Source organism: Callionymus lyra, chromosome 4, assembly GCF_982586985.1.
Source record: "Callionymus lyra chromosome 4, fCalLyr1.hap1.1, whole genome shotgun sequence".
NCBI classification, from domain to species: Eukaryota; Metazoa; Chordata; class Actinopteri; order Syngnathiformes; family Callionymidae; genus Callionymus; species Callionymus lyra.
In genome coordinates, this window is record NC_141821.1 from 9,764,205 (window position 1) to 9,787,222 (window position 23,018).

Consider the following 23,018-nt stretch of genomic DNA (forward strand, 5'->3'; position numbering starts at 1 on the left):
AAATGAGTTGCTCAAGGGTAAGCTCTGTGTCTTTTCTTAAGACTCTGCAAACGGTAGTAATGATTTTGTGTGAAGGAGGGTCAATTATAATGAGTTAAACAACTATACATTAATAAATGTATGAACAAATAGATAAATGTGTGAATAAATATTCAAATAAATAAATGAATTGATTCCATTTTTGTCGAAGAATGTGCAATTTCTGTATCTATATAGATAAACATTTATTTATTTTATATTTAAACTTCATTTATTTAAGAATTTCGTTATTTCAAGATTTATTTAATAATGCATTCATATAATTAGCTTTTTTTTATTCATTTACAATTTTCTAATTCCTCGAGTCAAGTAAACTTGCACAGCAAAAATAAATATAAATAAACAAAAAGACTAAAAGTAAGATAATGATAATTAATAGCAGAATGTAGAACTACAGAAATAGCACTATTACTCAAAAGAAGTAATTGACTTACATTTATTTATAGTTATCTATTTATAAGTATATTGGTAACACTTTAGACACATATAAACTATTAAATAAGCTACTTAATTATATCTGTATCAACAGAAAATGTGCCACTTATTAACCAACATAAAGTATTAACTCACACCTTGTTCATTGTCACTTTATAAAATAGCATATTAAGAAGTTAAGGCTGAACAATAACTGAATTATTGATTATTAACAGGAAAATAAACAAGTAATTAAAGATTTATTTGGTTGAAAACTAGCTTCTCTCCATTAACCCAGTATTAGGTGTAAATACATTGAGAAAAGTAATTCACTAAGAATGATACTTTCTCTTTTAAATATATATTTTTTTAAATACGAACTAGCATTAATAGCATCGATAACATGATTACTGGAAAACAAGTATTTGTAGTTAATTTTAATAGTGTTAATACCTTTTGATAAATGTTTTTACTCAGTTTAAAAAGAAAGTTTTTGACATTATTACTATCATTAACTTGGGAAATAAGTATGAATATGCAGTCACCTTAGAATAGGGAACATATTCACAATTACAAATACTTAATTTGGAGTAATTAGGAAGATATATAATACTTATATAGTTGTTGTTTTTCTTTACTTTAATAGAGACGTTATTAAAAACCTTCTCTCATTGTATTCACACCTACTAAGGGGTAAATAGAGAATCTAGTTTGAACAAATTCATCTTTAAATACTTCTTTATTTCCTGTTAAAAAACAATAATACTTTTAGCTACAATGAACAAGGTGGAACTCCGGTTTCCTCCCACAGTCCAAAAACATACACATGTTGATCTGGAACTTGGGGAAATTGTCCATAGGTATCAGTGTGTGTGCGGATGGTTGTGTGTCTTTTATGTGCTCTGCATCAGACTGGCGTCCTGTCCAGGGTGTCCCCCGCCTCTCGCCCGTAGAAACTGTGATAGGCTTCAACAACCCCCATAAGGGCAAAAGAGTCAGAAAATGAACGAATGAAAATGAATGAAAAAGTTGTGAGTTAGTACTTTATAACGGTTAATAAGTGGCTGTTAACACACATATATGTGAACATGTTAATAGTCATGAAATGTGTCCCCCTTTCTTCAGTGTCACCCTTTTATTGATGAACTTAAATCTACAAACGAGGGTCAAGGACCACTAAGGCCGTGAACGCGACCATCGACCATATATTTTTGACCCAAAGGTCAAAGGTCAAGCCCAAGGTTTTGGAGTGTGATCTCTTACCCCACAGCTCCTCTCCTATTCCCAGAGCCAGGCCATCCTTGGTCCACTGGACGATGCCGGAGTAGTTGAAGACCACGCAGGACAGGAGCACCCTCTGGCCCCGGACCACCGACTGGTCCGACGGCTCCTGAGAGAACCTGGCCGTCCATGCTGGGGAGAAGAGGAAGACACCGTGTTGGGCTTTGGAGAAACTTGAATTGAAAGTTGAATAAATCATTTAAAAAAAAAAACCTCAGATGAAAGGAATTATTGTATGTGTGGTTTCACGCTTGGATAATGAAAGAAGAAACACTCTCCAGGCGGTGCTGGAGTGCCACGAACTCTGATCAAGGCAATGGCTCGCGGCCTTTAACCAGAACCGCCTAGTTAGTGTGGAAAGTTGTCACGGGAGATCAGAACAGAGGAAGACGAGAGAACGAGGAGGACAGGAATTAAGGCAGCGTTATGGCTGACTCAGGAGAGAGAGAGAGAGAGAGAGAGAGAGAGACGGATCAAACAGACACTTTTTCCAGCCATGGGATGTCTTACACGTTTTTTATTTTTTCAACCCCCCCCCCCCCCTTCTTCTTCACCCCTTCCCCCTATTTGGCTGTTTCTTCATTCTTCCCAATGAGTCATCTCGCAAAGCTTCCATTGCACAAATCTAACTTACAGTGGCTTTCATTGTGTTCCCTTCAGTCCAGATGAAGCATTGTCCCTCAAGATTCCTCATTTTCTGCTCACCCTCATGTCGACTCAGAGCTGGGATTATTTTCAGAGTAATCTGTTCCTTTTTTTAGAGTTATAGACAAAAATGTTGTCATGTTGTAAGTAAGTAAGTAAGTAATTTGTATTTATAGAGCGCTTTTCCAGACCAGGGTCACAAAGCGCTTAAACAATCAAAACAATATTCAATAAAGTATATACTTTAAAGGTCAAGATAAAACTGAGAACTTCATCTTCGTCCAAAAAGACACTTAAAAACCATTAAATACATCCGTACTGCTCGACTGTAACGTTAAATAAATAGCAAATCTGTTCCTTTTATAGAGTTATAAACAAAAATGTTTGTTCATTTTAATGTAGCGTTTGGAACTCAATTATCGTCCAAAAAGACACTTAAAAACCACCAAATACTGCTCGTCTGTAACGTCCATCTTGTATCCGGATCCTTCGACATAAGTATTTAAACAAGTCTATAGTTTAAGGTTGTTTGTAGCGGAAGCTAAAATGCGAACATGCTAAACATACATGAAACACTCGCAGTGTAGAAAGTAGTCACTCGGGACACTTCATAAAATGTCTCGTGTTGAATTTTTAATCCAAGAGGGACGTTACAGACGAGCATTATTGAGGTATTTGAATGTTTTTAAGTGTCTTTTTGGATGAAGACGATCGAGTTCCAGTCGCGACCTTCAACATTTCTGCCTGAAATTCCCCCCCCCCCCAAAAAAAAAGGAACAGATCACTCTGAACATAAACCCAACCCATGGTGGACATGAGTAAAAAAATGAGTGGAATTTCAGTTGAGCTATTATTTCAAGCCGACCAAAGCGACGGGCCACACACACAAAAAAATGACTCGTCAGGCCCCGAGATTCCAGCCGTTGGAAACTCGTCGCTGTTTTTCTCTTCATGACAAGTTGCGACCCCCCCCCCCCCTAGGACTCGCGAGATGCATCTCTTGAAATTTTCATTCCCTCCCTTCCAAGAATCCGAGCGACACTCCCTCCCTCTGCGGCTCCAGCTGTTCTGGTCGTAGCTCCGTGTCCTTTACCTAAATTGCTTCTCCCGCCTTTTCGCCGCCTCCATATCTATGCACCCCCACCACTCGTCTATGAAGCCGCCTTTCAACGTCGCGCTCGTCCTACAGTACGTCTTCCTATATACATGCATAATGCCCGTGCATGTCTCTTTTACCCATAATGCTTTCTATTTCTGCTCCTCCTCTCTGGTTAGAAGGGAGTTAGAGGCGGACTGTCACAACTCATTTATCACATTAAATATCAGTCCTCCAGCACTTTCTCTCCTGCTCTCTTCTCGTTTCCCCCCGATCAGACCGTCTCTCACCCCCCCCCCCCCCCCCCCCCCCCCCCACGACCATCTCTGTTAGCATTTCCTCACATCCCATCATTTACTCCCCCTCGCTTGTCCTTTGTCACTTTTCCTTCCCACATTCCCTCGCACATATTTTTTAAAAACTTCCATTTACTGACAAAAGACATCGCTCTCGCAGCCATGACCTCCAGTTGCCATCACCTCCTCTGGGCGAGTCCAGTCTCCTCCTATCGTGTCACTTTTTTTCCTCTTTTTTTTTTTGAGTGTGATTTACCAAAGTACAATATGCCGGATAATATAAAAAGAATCCAGTCATGCAAAAAGAGCCCCCGACCAATCATCAACAATGTCTTCTGACAGCGCGGCACATTATTATTCCGGAAGATAAAGGAGATGTGCGAGGTCGTACACGGGAGACACGATCGCATGCAGATGGATGCGGCGCAGCAGGCGTACCTTGGATCATCCAACGCACAGGAAAAACTTCTTCGGCTTAATCTAACCCCGGAGAAAGGACATTCTTTGTCGATGTAGGAATGTGCTGGGAGATGACCTGTTGATTTTATGGTCGCGACATCTGGAACCTTTAGAACACATTCAAAACTTGAACCATTGTTTTGTCGAGGAGCTCCGTTCGTGTCATAGGACGATCACATGGACGCCGTCGTTTTGGAGATTTGTTTTCCGAGTGTCTTCGACAGGGTTGTCGAACTCAAATCACTCAAGGGGTCACAAGTGTTTTAGCAGCTGAAGTCACGAGCCGAACAAATTGACTTCTATTTTATTCCCTGAGTCTCAAACTATGTCATAGTGATTGTTTCAAAATTCTCATTTTCTACTCACCCTCATGTTGACTAATGTTGGATTATTTTCAGATTAATCTGTTCTTTTTTAGAGTTATAGACAAAAATGTTTGTTCATTTTAATGTAGCGACTGGAGCTCAGTTGTCTTCTTCTTCATTTTATTGCAAAAAGACACTTAAAAACCACCAAATACTGCCATATACTGCTCGTCTGTAACGTCCATCTTGGATCGAAGTCTTCACAAGTCTATGTTTTCAGATTGTTTGTAGCAGAAGCTAAAATGCTAACATTCTACACAGACATGAAAAAAGGTAAATTTTGTGAAAATGTTGAAAGTAGACCCTGAGGAAACTTTGAAACAAAACAAGAGTATTGTATTTGGAAGTTCTTTTGTGTCTTTTCGGACGAAGAAGATTGAGCTACGTTCGCGACCGTCAAATGTAAGTAAGTAAGTAAGTAAGTAATATTTATTTATATAGCGCTTTTCTAGACCAGGGTCACAAAGCGCTTAAACAATCAAAACAATACTCAAAAAAGTATATACTTTAAAGATCAAGATAATACTGAGAACAACACAGGAGTTCCAGAAAATCAAGGAAAAGCCTGAACAAATAAATGAACAAACATTCCTGCCTGAAATTCCAAAAAAGGAACAAATCACGCTGAAAATAATCCCGACTCTTAGTCGACATGAGGGTGAGTAACATGAGTGAAAATAGAATTTTTAATGAACTATTATTTTAATCCAACCATTTGGATTTGGGCCCCCAGATCATGAGTTTGAGACATGTGGTCAATGATGTGTTAAAGTTGGCTGATTACTACTGGGATATGCTTTATTACTATGTGTCAAGATTAATAGTATTTTAATCGTGATGCAGTTTTTGCCTCTATGACTAAACAAATCTGATATTCTTTCGATTATTGCATTTTTAAAAATGTGGCTTCGCTGTCATCTAACAAACCACTGGTTCAAACACGAGTCGGCCAAACCATTATATACATGTACTATTTTTTCCCCAAATATTCAGTCAAGTATGATAATGAGGACCTTTTGTAAGTCCCTGGGGTTTCAGTACAGAATTAGGTCAAGATGACTTTCAGATGAATTCCCTCTTTCTTGGTCAATCCATGGTTGATAGTATTTACTTTATTATATCCACTTATATCGTCATATTTTTTAAGTGAAGTCCTTAAACTGTTAAATAGAAAAGAACCAAAGTAGTAAAATCATTATCTCCCAAGTGAGATTTTAACGTCTAAAACTTCAACCACATCACCCTAAAGAACAATCATCCCGGTGAGGTTGCCGTAGCAACCAGGCTTTGGAGTTTTAAACCATCAGCCGACCACAAATTGAAGTGAGAGTTGGGGAAAGCACTAATTAAGTAATTATTCTAATGGCTACTGGAAAAGTACGCCCCCGCAGATGTAAATGGGAAACTCTCACAACAATAGGTTTCTTCCACTGGAATTAAAGAGCGGTTTCACTCCATTTGAAGCCTTAAATGCTGTTTTTTTTAATAGCATTTAAACACTAGAAAACAGTGTTCCTCGAAAATAAGCGTCTTGTGAGGAAAACTGAAATCCTCTGCCTACTTTTTTCACTTTTAATGCCCTGAAATTGGGAAAAATATTTTCAGGAGTCAGTCACAATAATAAATAAAACAAAGAGAAATCATAAATCGAGGTAAATAATTCAGTTTTAATAGCACGCAAGCCATTTGGTCCCATGTCCATTAGCCTAGTTTCATTTAATGAAATGGCGATTGGAGACTTTTCAATTTGCAGTTCAGAACCGCAATAAAAAACTACATTCCTTTTGTGAGCGAGTGTATCTCAGAGCCTTGAACACCTCAGGCGAGGAGGAAATAGCTTCTCAAGAAAAGTTTATTCATCATTCGTCCCAACATTCATATTTTGTTGTGATTTTTTTAAACCTATATTTGGTGAATTAATTCCTTTGTGATCAATTCTTTATTCGTTCAGGGGTTTTTGTGAGAATTAAAATACATTTCATTTCTTATCTTCATGTTTGGTTTGGTTCACCAGGTGCATCTTAAGATTCCATGCTTGATATAAATTAATGTGTTTTGACACTGAGATCAGAAAATCTCTTAAACTATAATACATATACTATATTATATACTATAAACTATAATACATCACTATAATATAACTGAGAGATGAACTGACCTAAATGAAGAGAGTCTTTTTAAAATTAAAAGATGTTTAAAGGTCATTAAAAAGGAAATGTAACATTTAAACATGACCACGGGCTCCATTACATAACGGTACCTTTTGGGTTGCTTGAAATAATTTCATTTTAAAGAGCATTATTTTGTATTACTTGTTTGTGTCGACCTTTGTATTACCAGTGAACAATATGATATGGTTCAATCCTGACATATCTCTATCGTAAGGTACGCCACAAGTTACTAACTAGTCAATCCTGTTTTTTAACATTGTATTTTAAATTGAATATTTACCTTTTAATTGAACCAAAAGGACATTTTCTACCATAATATATATCATATATATTGATAGATACTGTATTCAAAAAAGTTTCCAATTTGCAATTTATATTTTATGCAAACAATTATCAACTGAAATCAAATAATCTATACTTTATATTTTCAAGTACAATCCAATACCGTACACCGAATTTAAACTATTTTCAACTGACTTTAACGGGTGCGTAAAGGTCACTAGGAAAGAAATGTAACATTAAGTAACACTACCATGGGCTTCATTACATAATGGCGACTTTTGGGTGTTTGTCGCTTGAAATAATTTCACTTCAAAGAGCATTTTTCCAGAATGGTGTCACCCCTTTTTTTTGTGTCACCCCTTTCATGACCAGTGAACTCGGACTATCTTGCGACACAAACACCGGCACGTCCCTCACGTAAGGTATTGGTATTTAAGAGATACTGACGGAATAAAGTCACTTTTAACAATGTATGTCAAATGAAGTTCATAGTTCATTGATGCCAGAGGGAGTTCATTAACAACAATTCAAATATTTACCCTGCATTCAATTTTAATCTCTAATCAATGGATATTGGATTAAAACAATTGGGTAGTTTTAATAGATGCTGAGTATGTGTTCATTAAAAAATAATGTCTTAAAATAAAGCAAAAGTAGGAAAGAAACTGAAGAAAAGAGGTTGACTCTGGGCTCAAGTTTCTCAGGTCTTCAGAGTGCCTGCATGATGTTTTTTTTCTCTGTGGGAGGAAACCCGATTACTCATAGCAAAATTATGAACGCGAAGGGAAACATGCAAACGGCGAGAAAGCCCTGGCGATGCTAGACTACTGGAGTTGTTGGAGAGTCACTTCTCCTTGTCAAAGCAGATAACTTAAAGTGAACAAAGGCATGCTGTTTGGAATACAGACAAACTGGGACATTAAAAATCCTGCAGGCCTTTTCACTGTCAGATCCGCGCAGATACGAAGAGATGTGGACGCGCGAGAAACCTCGACAGCAGCCTCAGGGCCAACAAATCCTTCTCTTAGCCACCTTTGGATGTGTAAACTGCAGGTATTTCTCTTCGTAAACTACCCAAAAATAATCCGCCCTGAAAGAGCGAGAGAAACACTGATGAAAAGGAAAACATTGACTCATTGAAACATGTGCTCAGATTTACATGTAAGCCAGTTAACACTTGTCAACAACAGCTCTCGACGAAGGACTTCATCAGTGGGCGCGGGATGCCAGGGACTCTGTGATTATGTGGGTTACGCTGCTGCAGTGACAAATTTAGAGAGTGTCCTGATTTCCTTTGAGTCACTTATTCTCCGAGACACTCGCTCGGTGAGTCTCTGACCGCTCGGAGAGGTCACGCCGAAGCTGTCGCCGCACCGACACGAAGCCGCCACCGCCAGGGTTAACCATTTCCTGTCCACGACCGCCCGTAAACCCCCACACGTGTAATTGACACGTCCAGGCGGTTTTCCCCAAAACACCACCACAAGACAGCTGCTGAACTGAGAGGGAGGAAGAGAAGCGGGTTCAGAGCGAGCTGGCGGGCACAGATCCGGAGTCGGACCAAAGGAAAACATGAAAATTGTGAAAATATGAAGCATCAAAAGTAACTTTTTTAGCTTCAGCATGGTAGAATTGAGCTACGATTGGGATCTCTTGATTCTTTAGCCCTAAATTGTTCATTTCAAAATAAAGATGGACGATATGACGATAAACTGTATATCGTAGTGACAATACAACTATTTTATCAAGTAAGTAAGTAAGTAAGTAAGTAATATTTATTTATATAGCGCTTTTCCAGACCAGGGTCACAAAGCGCTTAAACAATCAAAACAATACTCAAAAAAGTATATACTTTAAAGATCAAGATAATACTGAGAACAACACAGGAGTTCCAGAAAATCAAGGAAAAGCCTGAACAAATAGAAACGTCTTAATATGTTTCTTAAAGGAGTCAGTAGATCCATCAAGAGCAAAGAGAGAGGAAGATTGTTCCAAAGCTTAGGAGCAACAGTCTGGAAGGATTTCTTTCCTCTGGTCCTGAACCGTGTTCAGGAACCATCAGTAGATTCTGATCCACAGACCTCAGAGCCCGAGCTGGGGTGTAAGGCTGGATCAGATCAGTGATGTAAGGAGGAGCCTGACCATGAATAGATCTGAAAGTAAGAACCAGAATTTTAAAGTTGATCCTAAAAGAAACTGGAAGCCAGTGAAGAGTTTTAAGGATCGGAGAAATGTGAGTTCTTCTAATTGATCAATTCAAAAAAACCGACACTTCAGGACCAATTCGGTACCAACACATTAAGAAAATACACAAGCCTGTGTCAGCTTCCCCGTGGAAGCGACAGGTCCAGTATATTATTTTTTTACACACTGAGCTAAAACATGCGAAGAAGAAACACCGACTTCTTAAAGAATTCCCAGAGAAAAACACGACACCGGAGAAAACAGTGTCTCCAAAGTTTCACAACTAAAGGAGGAAACACTTCGCCAAACACTTGAAAGAAATCCCGACTTCTTAAAGTAATAGTTCACCCTAAGTTCAAATTTCAACTCATGTCGACTAAGATGTGGGAGAATTTTTCGAGTTTCCTCATGTTTCGGCTTCGACACAAGTTACAGACGAGCAGTATATGGAGGTATTTGGATGTTTTTAAGTGTCTTTTTGGATGAAGACGAAGACAACCGAGCTCCAGTCGCTACATTAAAATGAACAAACATTTTTGTCTATAACTCTAAAAAGGAACAGATTACTCTATAATATAATTTTAATAATAAAATATTCCCAACAATTAGTCGACACGAGGGTGAATAATTTTGCATTTCAACTATCACTTATTTAAAGTTTTAGTTCACTTTAACTTATGTTAAACTAAAAACAAACAAACATTATGTTGAGTAAGACACTAAGTTTCTATTCATACTTGAAATCTGGTAATCATCGATAGTTCGATCTGTTAAAGTTGTAGATTTTGTTATTTATTTAAACATTTATAAAACAAACGTTTCTGTTTATTTATATACTTTAATTCTTCTCATTAACAATTATAATATATTGCAGTTGTTTTGTTTGTTTATTAGCATAAGGAAATACTGTTACCATCACCACTATTTCAATGTAAAACGGTTGATTGTTGCTGCTTTATTTTCCTTAAGTTATATTCTTAAAGGTACAGGCTTTTTTTTTTCTTTTAAATCATGATATCAAAAAGGTATTAAAGTAATAAAAAAAAGTAATAAAACATGTAGTGGTCTTAATAAGTTCATGTGAAAAAATAGTTACAAAATATAGGGAATAATAAAGGAAGCCGTTTCTGTAGTATGTTAAAGACTAGGTTTAAGTTATTCCATGAAACACCTTTTTGGTTATTGTGATGAAATCGATAGAAGTTTTTTAGTTCATATGGCTTTAAGATCTTAAAATCAAGTCCTGTGGGTCACCTCTGACTATTCATGACCTTACTCTGACCATTCTATTTTTTAATTTATCAAAAATATTCTTACTAAACATCCAATTTTAAGGATGACATGACATATGACTTCAGGAAACCGATTACTTGCCATTCATAGGAGCAGTACATGTTGTCTACGATATTATCAACAACAGGAACAACAACGTTAATATTTTTACTATCTTGTCGCAGCTAATATGCGAGAGTGGAACGAGTTCTGATTCGTTGACTTCATGGTCCAGCAGCTGATCAGTGGTCACACGATGATCTCCCACTACGACGACTCTGTTTCACCACTGGCACAACAACTTGTAGCGAACATGACAGATTCAGGCTCGGCAGTGACTCAGTCGACTCTATAGCGTCGCTGGACGGACGTGGGTCAACATCGCTGGCACGAAGGTGGTTTAGGAATATCAGGATCATTTTCGGAAGGGCCGGGACTTCACCCATTGTGTTAAACCTCGGCCCCATTTGTGATTGACATTTTTTTTATCAGGAGTTGAAGCATATCCCAGCTGTTAAGGGCAAGAGGCGGGGGACACTTACAGAAACAACCATTAATGCTCACACTCAAAATATTTATAAAGTATTTGATCCAGGGGAGGAAACCAGAGCGCAGAGGAACAACTTATTTCCTGAAGAAAAGGATGCATCAGGTTTGAAGTGAACCCTCAAGGTTCTGGTTTAAATTGTTCTTCTTGCATATATGTGTCGCTTTCTCTGCTTGTTCACCTCTCAAAGCGCTTTACTTTAAGGGGTCTATTGGCAAGATTGTTGTGATACAATACGTACGATACAGTAAGTAAGTAAGTAAGTAAGTAAGTAATATTTATTTATATAGCGCTTTTCTAGACCAGGGTCACAAAGCGCTTAAACAAACAAAACTCAAAAAAGTATATACACTTTAAAGATCAAGATAATACTGAGAACAACACAGGAGTTCCAGAAAATCAAGGAAAAGCCTGAACAAATAAAAACGTCTTAAGATGTTTCTTAAAGGAGTCAGTAGATCCATCAAGCACAAGAGAGAGAAGATTGTTCCAAAGCTTAGGAGCAACAGCCTGAAAAGATTTCTCTCCTCTGGTCCTGAGCCGTGTGCGTGGAACCATAAGTAGATACAGGGTCAACTATACAATATATATTTTGATAATGTAGTAACAAGGATATATGTGTAGTATTGTCCAGTACTTGACTCTGGTGTTGTAGTATTTACAGACCACATGACTCTTGACGAAGTCGTAACTGCTTTCATTTGTTTTCAAACCAAAATATGTCAGCTTTAAAAGTTGCTGGAGTCACTGTATCCTCTTGTCCTCAGTCATCGCGGGGATCTCGCAGGATTGGTTCCTTTAGCTACGGAGGACATGATGACTGCTGCCATATAGCGGACGGAATTTAAGATGTAAACAAAATCAAAGAGTTCTACTCCGAGCCGGTCAATGCCCGTCGTTGGTGATCATAGGTGAGGGTTGGGACGTATATCGACCGGTTATACAGAGAGCCTTGCCTTCTGGCTCAGCTCTCTCTTCAACCACCACGGATCCGTGCAGCGTCCGCATGACTGCTGACGTCGCCTCCATCCACCTGTCGAACTCATGCTCCTTTCTTCCCTCACTCGTGAACTAGACCCCGAGGTACTGGAGGAGGCTCCCCAACCTGTTCCAACTGAGAACCATGGACCTGATTCTCACAGTCGGTTGCGAAACCATTCCAGCGAGCGCTGAAGGTCATGGTCTGGTGAGTCCAACAGGACCACGTCATCTGCAAAAAGCAGTGACCCAATCTTAAGCCCACCAAACCCTGAGCGCTACGGATACGCCTAGAAGTTCTGTCCATTAAAGTAATGATGTAATGGCAGCCCTGTCGGGGTCCAACCCTCACCTGAAACGAGTCCGACTCAGTACCGGCTACGAGAACGAAGCTCTGACTCCTTTCGTACAGAGAACATTCCGTGGCAGGGTATCTTATAACCCCTGCGCCTGAATCCACAACCAATTATTAGCTTTACGTCGCCGGTGTGTTTCACTCAACAATATTACTCTCAGTGATGACCTCATGTCTGGGAAAAGGGACGGTCACTCGTCTAGACCGCACCGCCGTCCTTGTCGAGAGTCGAAATACGTGACGCTCGGACTTAAATTTCACCAGAAGAACGCCGACGAAAACTCCGGCGGAGCATCTCAATTTCTCCAGTTTGAGTTTAGTCAGGGATTAAATGCAGCTGCAGTCAAAGTTTAGAAAGGGATTAGGAGTAATCCGAGGGAAGGGGGTCGGGGGGTTGGGGGGGGGGGCCCGGACAACAGCCCCTGCAGACACTGTGACACCAAGCTCGTCAAAGTAGACACAAAAAGCCCGGGGCCAACATGCGCTTGGGTGACTCACCAAAATCACGGCCACATGCTGCCACAAAGTGTGAGCCACCATCGCTGCCTTGCCTGCGAGCACCTCTCGCACCATGTGATGGTGCTCTAACAGCAGGCTAATGGACCATCAGTTCATCGCTGACAATTACCGAGAGGCTATTAGCATTCCTGCTATTTTTAGCAACTGCTGCAATTCTTAATTTGCCTCACGCCCTCCCGCGAGGTGAGCAGCATCCTCGCGTTCCGTTGGAAAAAACGGCTACGAGATGGGATTGGAGAGTCCAGATGTTGATTGTCAGGATTGTCACGCGTCGATGTTACTATCCTGGGTCGACCACCTCCTTCAAACAAAGCCCTCCTGCCCACATCTCCCTCGCTCCTCGGCAGCCAATCCCGCACCTCTGCTGGATTATAGCCTCGCATCACCATAGCAACAGCTGACGTGCAAAGTGTCTTGCCCAAAAAAAAAAAAAAAGAAAAGTTTTAACGTACAAGTATGTGAGCATCTGTCTAGCGAGTCCACGCTTCTGTTGCGATGACCTCATCTTCTTCTTCTCTCACTCACGGTTATTAATTCTGATCTCAGTCTGGTTTCATAGCTGCTGTCGGAACGATGGAGGGGGGAAAGAAAAAGGTGCGAGGAGAACAAAGGGACGTGGAGGACCACTGAAGGAGGATGGCGATGGGGACGGGATGACATCACCGTTCGCGAGGACAAAGTTACAGTCGGACGCGTGACTCATTCTCTCGTCGTTTGCCGTTCGTAGCTGACAAACAGGTGAGACAACTGTCGCAGGTAACCTCAGGACGATCTGACGCAGGAATGTCGGCATAAAACATGAACATTTTTGGGGGGGGATTATCAATATAATTTTATTAGCCAGAATAATAATATATAATAAAATAAAACATATATATATGTATATATAAAATATATTATATTAGGTACATTTGAGAATTCTTAAAATTCATTAAAACGATAATAATAATAATTTTAGCATATTTTACTTGATTCTATACTTTTTGCTCCTTGATTTATGCTTATGAAGTTATCGTATAAATTATTATACTTATTATAATATTTTAATTCCAATCCAATGCAGTAATAGTGCAGTAGGATAGTAGGGTTTATGAACAAAATAATATTATTTATTTATTATTTTATTTGCATTGTAGGGCAATTATTCTCCTCTTTTTTAAAGAAAAAACTTTACTTTCTCAAGAGCTCATTTTTTCAAACATATATACAAGACATAAATGAATTGAATTGACATGTAAAATATTAATCAGATAACGCAGGGTTCCCCAAACCTTTATTTTCTTTGCAAATAAATCCTAAAGAGTGTGTGTTTCACTCAACTTACAGGTTATTTACAGGTTTATTCTTTGAAACAAGTGTATTGACGTGTCAAGAATCTCAAACAGTAATAATCAATGGAACAGAAATGATTCCGTCATCATCCAGTCAGTATTTAAGAAGTTGACTTGTTTGGGAAAACATCAATTGTCGTCAATTAGTTGTGATGCTTTAGAGCATTTTTTCATTGCTATTTAACTATCCTAAATATGAATGATTATTCATTTATTAATTGTCTACTGCTTTAACCCTTACTGGGGTCCCGTGGAGACTGGAGCCTATCCCAGTATCATAGGGCGAGAGGCAGGGGATATCCTGGACAGGACGCCAAGCCAAATGTTTATTGTCTTAACAATTTAAAAAAAATGATAAAATTGCAATAATTTGAGAAATCTGTTCCTGAGTAATAATCTTTAAATCATATTTAACAGGACTTTTTTAGATCCATTAAGGTCATAATACAAATGAATGGCCCTCCTGTCAAATAAAAATACATGAATGTTTATGTATATATATAAAGTTGCCAGTGTTTAATATTGAGATAAACCAGGAAACCCCACAGGGATCCATCTTGGGCTCTTTTTTAAATAGATGCTAGTGTGTGGGTCATGACCCCATGACCTGTTGCAGTCATTAAACTCCTCCTGAGTGTCATCCTGCCGGCTACTGCATTGTCCTGGAAGAACTGGTGGCGAAACCAATCTCGCCCACGAGACACAGAAGTGGCCGGTTACGTGGTACCGGTCGACCCGTCCACCGCAAGTCTCCGAAGAGCGATCGACACATATTCTACAGACGTATGCACCGAAATAAAATGTGACGTCAAATTCGATTTGCGACGAACAAACGGCCTCTTCTTCCTGTGGGAACTCGTGCACCTGGGCCTTTCCTTTGTGTCTGCAACATGGCCGCCTGGCAGGACGGCCATAATAACCCGCCGGTCGCCATGGTGACGCTGCTATACGAGAGCGATTGAGAGACGTGGCGGGTTGAAGGGAGGCGATCCCACTGAGCCCGCTGACATCATGTCACTCACGTACAAAGATGACTCGTGGAGCGAGAGGGCGATCAGAGAGAGCGCTGCGTCGTCAGCGACATTGTTATTTGCATCTTCTACAACCTCCTTATCCCACCTTCTCCCCGCCCCCCCAACAAGCAGTCGCAACCTCCCTCCGGCGACCTCCTTTTGTCAGATCACCTCTTCTTTAGTTCTCTTTTGGACTCCATTCTTCTGAGTGTTTCCACGACAAATGTCTCCTGAACATTAAGCGACCGTCAAAGTGAAACATGGGAGGACGAGTGATATTCGACAATCGCACTTTTCTGAAGACGCACACTGACGTACGGAGGAAAAAGCCACGCACATGACTCATCCTTACAAACACAACGGAACACGTGTGTTGTTGCGTGGATATGCGACACACGCTCACACTACACATACATATAAGAGCAAAGATACTGTAGTTTAAGGTGAATGTTTGGACACCTAAACATTTCTTTAAGTTTGTTTTTATTATATATCAATAAGTTGTTTGAATAATAAAATATGTTGTCTAAATATTTATGTAGAATCTTTAAATTTACCACATTTTTAACACATTTTAAATTGACAATTATTGGAGCCGATCCCAGTTTCTTCAGGCGAGAGGCGGTGGACACCCTGGACAGGACTCCACCGCGCTAATCGCCGCGCATTGGTTAATTTTTTAGTCGCGATTAAACTTCCAGCCGCTAGATGGCAGCAGTCGTTATGTCCTCGGGGACTGAGGACGTGAGGATACAGTGGACTCAGGCAGCTTCTAAAGCTGATGTTTGGACAAATTTTGGTTTCAAAACAAATGAAAGCAGTTACGACTTCGTCAAGAGTCATGTGGTCTGTAAATACTACAACACCAGAGTCAAGTACTCGGCAATAGTACACATACATCCTTGTTACTACAGTGTCACAGTATATCGTATGGTCTTGATACGTATCGCTAGATTCTTGGCAATAGACACCCCAAAGACACAAAGCACTTTTAATTGACAAAAACAACACAAATACTTCAATGGATCCAAGGACACACACACACACACACACACATACACACACACTCAAAAACAAATACAGCAATGAAAAGAAAAGATGAGTAACACAAACTCTTACTTACTTACTTAACTCACACTTCAAATACTTAAATACACACACCTCACCTCTGAGAAGTGCTTTGTACCAAGTCTCTGTCAGAGTGGTGGTTGCCATGGATACCGACACAATGATAGAAACAGTGACCATGGAAACTCAGGATAAGCTTCGGCTGATATGATAATTAACCGTCGAGCCTTCTGACACATGACGAGCAGGAGAGCCGGGGTCGGTGCCGCCGCTAATCCACCGGTCGCGCGCCTCACCGTAACCACCGTAACCACGGCAACCGGCTCAAACAATGGCCGTCCCTTTGAAAGACATGCATAATAGCAGAGAATATACTATTTCGTTTGTCGCTGACGTCGAACCTGCTTCGCTTGTCAGGATAACAAAGGATACAGTTTTTCTTCTGAGGCACTTTGGCGCTCGATAGGTTCAGTGTTTAATGGCTTATTACTTAAACCAAGGATTGTCTTAAGACGCAAAGACAAGTTTTTCACGTACGCCCCGATACCCGGACAGTCACGCGAGGGCAGGAAACACACACCAAAAAAAAAAACCTTCAGCATCAACAGCTTTCAACTGCCCTGTCAATCAAACGGCCGGTCCGGACGCCAACCATGATGGAGCCCAACATTTTACAAGCGTCAATAAATCAGCCCTTCCAAGGTCCGCTTTAATTAAATCCGGCGCAATCTAATTTTATCGGAACGTAGGGGAGCATCTCGCAATGTCATCTGTCACAGAACGCCCCATCAAAGCTCCGGGCCTTGACCTCGCAGGGACCAGGAACATTCAGACCCGACCGCCCGCCTGCAGGAGCATCTACCGCCGCGACTCCTTGATGGAAATAGAAACAGGACTGAAGTATGAAAAGGTTGAGGTGATCGTTTACTGCGGTTTGATAAACGCAAGATTCAAATATCGTTAAAAAACTAAGTCATTTCAATGAAGTGAGTCATTTCTATATATATATTCTATCCCGGGTCAGCGACATGACATGACCTGAACGCCTCATCGACGAGGGATGCAGTGGACATCGTTTTCAGATGCACAAGTCCCTACCATGACCACTATGGTCATGATTTATATTAGATTTAGTGTGTGCTTTTGAAATGTTAGATTTGTTGTTTGCTGCTCATTGTCACGAAAATGAACAGCAAAAATCAAGGGAAAGTAGTTTGAGATTTAAAAGTTGAACGAATGTGTTTATTTAAGTGTGTCTCAAATAGATCTTGGACTTTATTGTATCATCAGTGTCTGTTTGTAAAAAACTATTTTCATTGAAATATTTACATTAGAAAATGACCTTAAGCCCCTCCTACTGAAAGCTGGAGAAATTTAGTTGACCATAACCACACCCACTTTGCAGTGATTGGTCAAACATCAGGGTTTGTTACTGCTCGTCATCAATCCCTGAAGTCTCCACCTCCAAGGGACTCGTATTATAAACAAAGCAGCCGTGATTACAGATGGCTGGAGGCGGAGAGAAGCCATTATTACGTCATAATGGACTCAGGTGGACGGGGGGGGGGGGGTTCAAAGTTCAAAACATGGTCATGATGAACGATTAACTGCAACTTGAACTTCAATATTTGAATTGAACCAAAGGTAACTACTTGCTACAATTAGCTTAAAAGAAGTAGCACAAGAGTAACCCCAATAACTAGCTATGGCCACAGATATGCACAACACCATGGGCGGCAACGGGAGAAAACCATACTTCGCCACAATTTCTATGAAGAAAGGGAAACAGAGGGTACAACCGGCAAAGGATAAAATACAATTGGACTATATATGAGAGGCCAAAATTAGGGGTTTTAGTCTGACATTTAGATAATAGGGCCAATGTGTTCAAAGTACCATATGAATCCGTAGTAACCTTTTTCTCAAATGTGGCAATAAAATGACTGCAATGCCCCGCACGACCACTAGAACATGTGGAGCACCTTTGGAATGTTTGGGATGTTGAATCATGTGGCGGTTCAGAAGGTACAAAGGGTTCTAACTAAGTACGCATAAGGGAGACCTAATAGAGTGCGAGTGTACATATGAACTAATAAATCTTTTGGGCTCAAACCCATATACAATAATTAAAGGAATATTTGAGCCTAAAGTAGAACCTGTCTAGTCCAATAAACCATATACCAAAAAATAAAACTGCTTCATTTCACTGCTTTGCTAAATAGCACATTGTTGCCAAGTGCTTTGATAGTAAAAAGCGCGTTATTTTATTCGTAGCTTCATTTACTCGACATTTCTTGGCCTGAGATGTAATTTTGCACGGGTAAGAATGGCCAAGATCTAGAAGATACTGAACTTTGGATTCAGACTTCATCACCGATAACATCATGGGCCGGACTTTATTAAGGCTCCGGGGTTATGAAAAAAGGACTTCGGCCAAGATCGTTTGCGCAGTCTCTGTCAACACAAACAAAGGAATCCTCCGGGAGAACTGGAGAACAGATCATCTGTGTGTTATTGTCCTAATGAGCGTATACGCCGATGATACCATTAACTCGCTCCATGTTTATAATTCAGCCTGAGGGCGATTATTTTACATGGCGAGGAAAGCGAGGTCAGCGCGGTACCCTCATGCTTCCATGTCAAAGATGGATGGAGAGAGTCTCCCCCCCCCCTACACCCCAACACCCAATACCTCACCCCGCCTCCCTGTCTCTCCCTGTCCCTGTGGAGCAGCAGAAACTGGGCGAGCGGAGAAATGAAGTGACATCATCAGTGTCAGCTACATTCCTGCGGAGGGAGAAAGAGAAGGAGGGAGTAAGGAAGAAGGGGGGAGGGGGAGACGGTTCCAGAAACTTTTGAGGTTACAGGATCATGTCCCGTCCCTCCCCCCTTACACCCCCTTAGCACCAGGGTTGCAACTGTACCTGGTTTTATCTGCCCTCACCCATCCAACCATCACTTCCCTCCTCCTGCCTCGTGGTTTTCCTTTCCCTCGCTCCATTTTTTTCTTAATGTCCTGGCCCACAACTTTCAGGCATATTTCTCCTCGTCTTTGTTTATTCAAGCTCAAGCTATGTTCGCTTATTTCCACCTTTCGATCAGCGCTCTTGTCTTCACTCTCCCACTCCTTCATTCTTGCCTTAGGCATCCCCCCTTTTCCCCTGACATACTCGTCTTTTCTCCCTAGCGCTCGTGTTGCATTAGCTCCTCTGGTTCATAACCCTGTTTTAATTCAATTGCTTTTCTTAGTCAACCCCCCCCCCCTCTTTCCACCACTTTTTTTTTCAGCCCCCAACATGAAACCCCACCTCCTCCTTCTTCTCCCCTTCCTCCTCTCCACACCGACCTAAGGAATGCAAGAGCCACATCTGGAACTTATTAAAGACCAACAAAAAAAAAAAAAAGAGTCCGGGGGTAAGATGGAAAGAGGACGGGGTAGGTGGTGGTGGTGGAGGAATGAGGGGAAGCCAAAAGAAATCTTTGGGGGAAAAAAAAAAAAAAAACGTGTTAAAGGGAAAAAATGAAAGTCAGGGAAATTTTCGGGGGACACGAGTTTAACTGTAACACGGATTCATGTCGATACATAGAGAAGCTGAGAACCTTTGATCCGGGGCCTCGGCCACATTCTGTCCTCACTGAGGGGGCAGTCAAGCTTGAGTAATGGTCCTTTTCTCTCCACCACGTTCTCCCCCTCGTCCCCAGTCTCTCGCTTTGCCTTTCAACCCCCCCGCCCTCCTCCTCCCCCCTTTCTCCCTCACTCACCCTTTCCAATCCCATATTACAATACAGCCCCCCCCCCCCCCCCCCCCCTCACCGCTTCACCATCTACAGAACAACAACCAAGAAAGGGTCTGGCTTCACCCACCTGCCCGCAAGAGTACCCCCTCTTTGTCCCACATACTTTTCTCCAAACTCCACGTTTCTCCAAGACAAGTGACGAAGAAAAAAAAAAACAATTTCATTTACATAGAACGTCAAACGTTTTTCTCCCAAAAAGTTGCAAACTTCCGATTCAATCAAACTCCCGATAATTAGCCGCTCGACCACAGATCAAGTCGCATCAAATCTGCGATGCCCCAAAAACAAACGCGTCAGCTTAGCGACGTAATCAACATGTCACGCGTTGACAAACACCCGCAGGGGGAGATATGCCAAGTATTTGTTGATCGAAGGGAAGCGGAATGTGTCCAGGGATAGATGTGAGCTTCGCGGATTTTGTTCATTGACTGCTTTCCCAGAATGATGTCTATTAGGAGGCGCTTCTCGGTGAATAAAATGTGACCCAAATACATGCTAACGCTACAATGCTCACCAAATTGCATCTTGGGGAATTAAAAGCGTGTTTTCCCCGTTACATACAGTGCACTTCGGAATCCGAGGCGAAGCGCCGGCCGTCGCTTCGCCGGCCACATTATACTTTTAAATCCAACAACACAGTCGTGAAATGCCAGCATTTCTGCTACACCGAGCACTGCTAATACTGCGACGCTGCCAAATTTAAACACTTCCAACTTTGACTCTAACTTTTAAACAACCACTCAAATGCCAGTTCAAAATTAAGTGCACTTAACAAGTGGGTTTCTTCTACAGTAACAGCTGAATCCTATTAAGTAAGTAAGTAAGTAATTTGTATTTATATAGCGCTCTTTCCAGACCAGAGTCACAAAGCGCTTAAACAATCAAAACAATACTCAATAAAGTATATACTTTAAAGCTCAAGATAATACTGAGAAAAACAGAGGAGTTCCAGAAAATCAAGGAAAAGCCTGAACAAATAAAAATGCCTTAAGAACCCCAAAATTCAAACTTCACTCATTTTCTACTCAGCTTCATGTCGACTAAGAGTTGGGATTATTTTCAGAGTAATCTGTTCTTTTTAGAGTTATAGACAAAAATGTTTGTTCATTTTAATGTAGCGAATGGAGCTCAATTGGCTTCATCTGCGTCCAAAAAGACACTTAAAAACATCCAAATACCTCCACAAGCTCTGGAGGCGCTAGTTATTATTTAAACTTCTGCTACAAACGAGCATAAAATATAGACTTTTTTAAGTTTTTCCCAAACAATCCCTCATGTCGACGCTTCAATACAAGATGGACGTTACAGACGAGCACTATGGAGGTATTTGGAAGTTTTTAAGTGTTTTTTTTGGACGAAGACGAAGACAACTGAGGCTCCAGTTGCTACATTAAAATGAACAAACATTTTTGTCTATAACTCTAAAGAGGAACAGATTACTCTAAAAATAATCCCAACTCTTAGTCGACATGAGGGTGAGTAGAAAATGAGTTTGAATTTTGTGTGAACTAAGTTGATCTCAGGGGCATTAATAAGCACATACTCAGCGCAGCTACAAAAGCACAGCTAGCATCCTGTTCACCGTCTTCCACGTCAACCCCCGACCTTCCCGTGACTCACATCGACTCTGTATAGAGACTTAACGGCAGCACTACTGTGTAAAGTTTGCCTACATTCACGTCGTAAATTCATTCCAGCCGTTAGCACGTCGTACAACTTGTAGCGTCAACATTACTATGCTAAGCTCTTGTCTGGTTGAAGCTAACTTTGTTTTAAAAAGTTGGAGCAATTATGTGGCTAACCACTAGGCTAATTTACTTTTCTTTTTTTTTATTAGAAAAGATCATATTAGCAGTTACCAACATGCTAGCTAACATGCTAGTTAGGCTACTGAATTAGCAATATTCCATCCTCAATTTGACTTGTGGATATGAAACAGTATTGAATATGTTCATCGATCCGCACGTCGTGGGCCGAACTCTGAGTGACAGGAAGTGTGATGTTGTCAATAATAGAATATCTATCGACATTAAAAATGATCAATAAAGATTGATCTGCCATCAAATTCCTTTTCCGCTCCGACGGCAGTTTTGATGTTATTGGAAGTCTCTGTATAACGGATAAAACATTTGTTATGTCAAATATCACAAAGTAATCATTCAAATTTCACTCGTTTTCGACGACAAAAGCGTTCACTTGATGGTCATGGTTGTTTGTCGTCCAAAAATAAACACACATAATCGAAATATTTCATTATTGGATGAAAAAAACGATGCTTCACGATGTGATTTTAAAGAGGCTTATTTCTGTTATCGTGACGGATTTTTCGGGAGATTTTTAAGATTCGTGGCAGCAAGAAAAAAAAACATCTTCTTCCGTGACGCGCAATATTTGGCTTGCGTGCTTCACGCATTGTCTCGCTTCAAAGACCGAAGGCGGAAAGAATTGAATTTGTTTGGATGGGAACGTCAAACCTCAGGAATGCGTAAAATGTTTAATCGCGATGATGAAGCCTTCATGATTCATCTTCTCTGTCATTTTTCACGCTTCTCCGGCCGAGGGTTGAAATGTCTCTGGAGAAGAGTGGGCGGCTGGTAATGGAGAGGTTAGCGGTGCAACTCCAGGCACCTCCGATAATCCTCACACACACACACACACACATGTTGGCGTCTATATGTGGCGGAGTGTGTAGGTCTGATGCGGCGATGAGTCTTGTGAGGGAAACATGTCGAGCGAAGAGGATAAAAGTCGGCGTAGAGATGTCGACCTTCTCTGTCTTTACTACTGCAAACACTTGTGTGAGAATCATCGCCGCCACGTTTTCTTTTTTATATAAAGACATCTAATGACCTTGTATTACTGCGAACGTTGTCATCTTTACCCAGAACAATTGCACAAAAAAAAT

General features: G+C 40.7%; 1 protein-coding gene across 4 annotated transcripts in view; it reads right to left on the reverse strand.

Annotated features, from left to right (window-relative positions):
- kirrel1a (kirre like nephrin family adhesion molecule 1a) overlaps positions 1-23,018 on the reverse strand; it is a 47,592-nt gene that overhangs the window by 22,259 nt on the left and 2,315 nt on the right. For all 4 annotated transcript variants that reach the window (XM_087788662.1, XM_087788665.1, XM_087788663.1 and 1 more), the window contains exon 2: positions 1,717-1,866. In XM_087788662.1, coding sequence (XP_087644788.1) covers positions 1,717-1,866 — 150 coding nt within the window. The remainder of the gene's footprint in view (positions 1-1,716; positions 1,867-23,018) is intronic.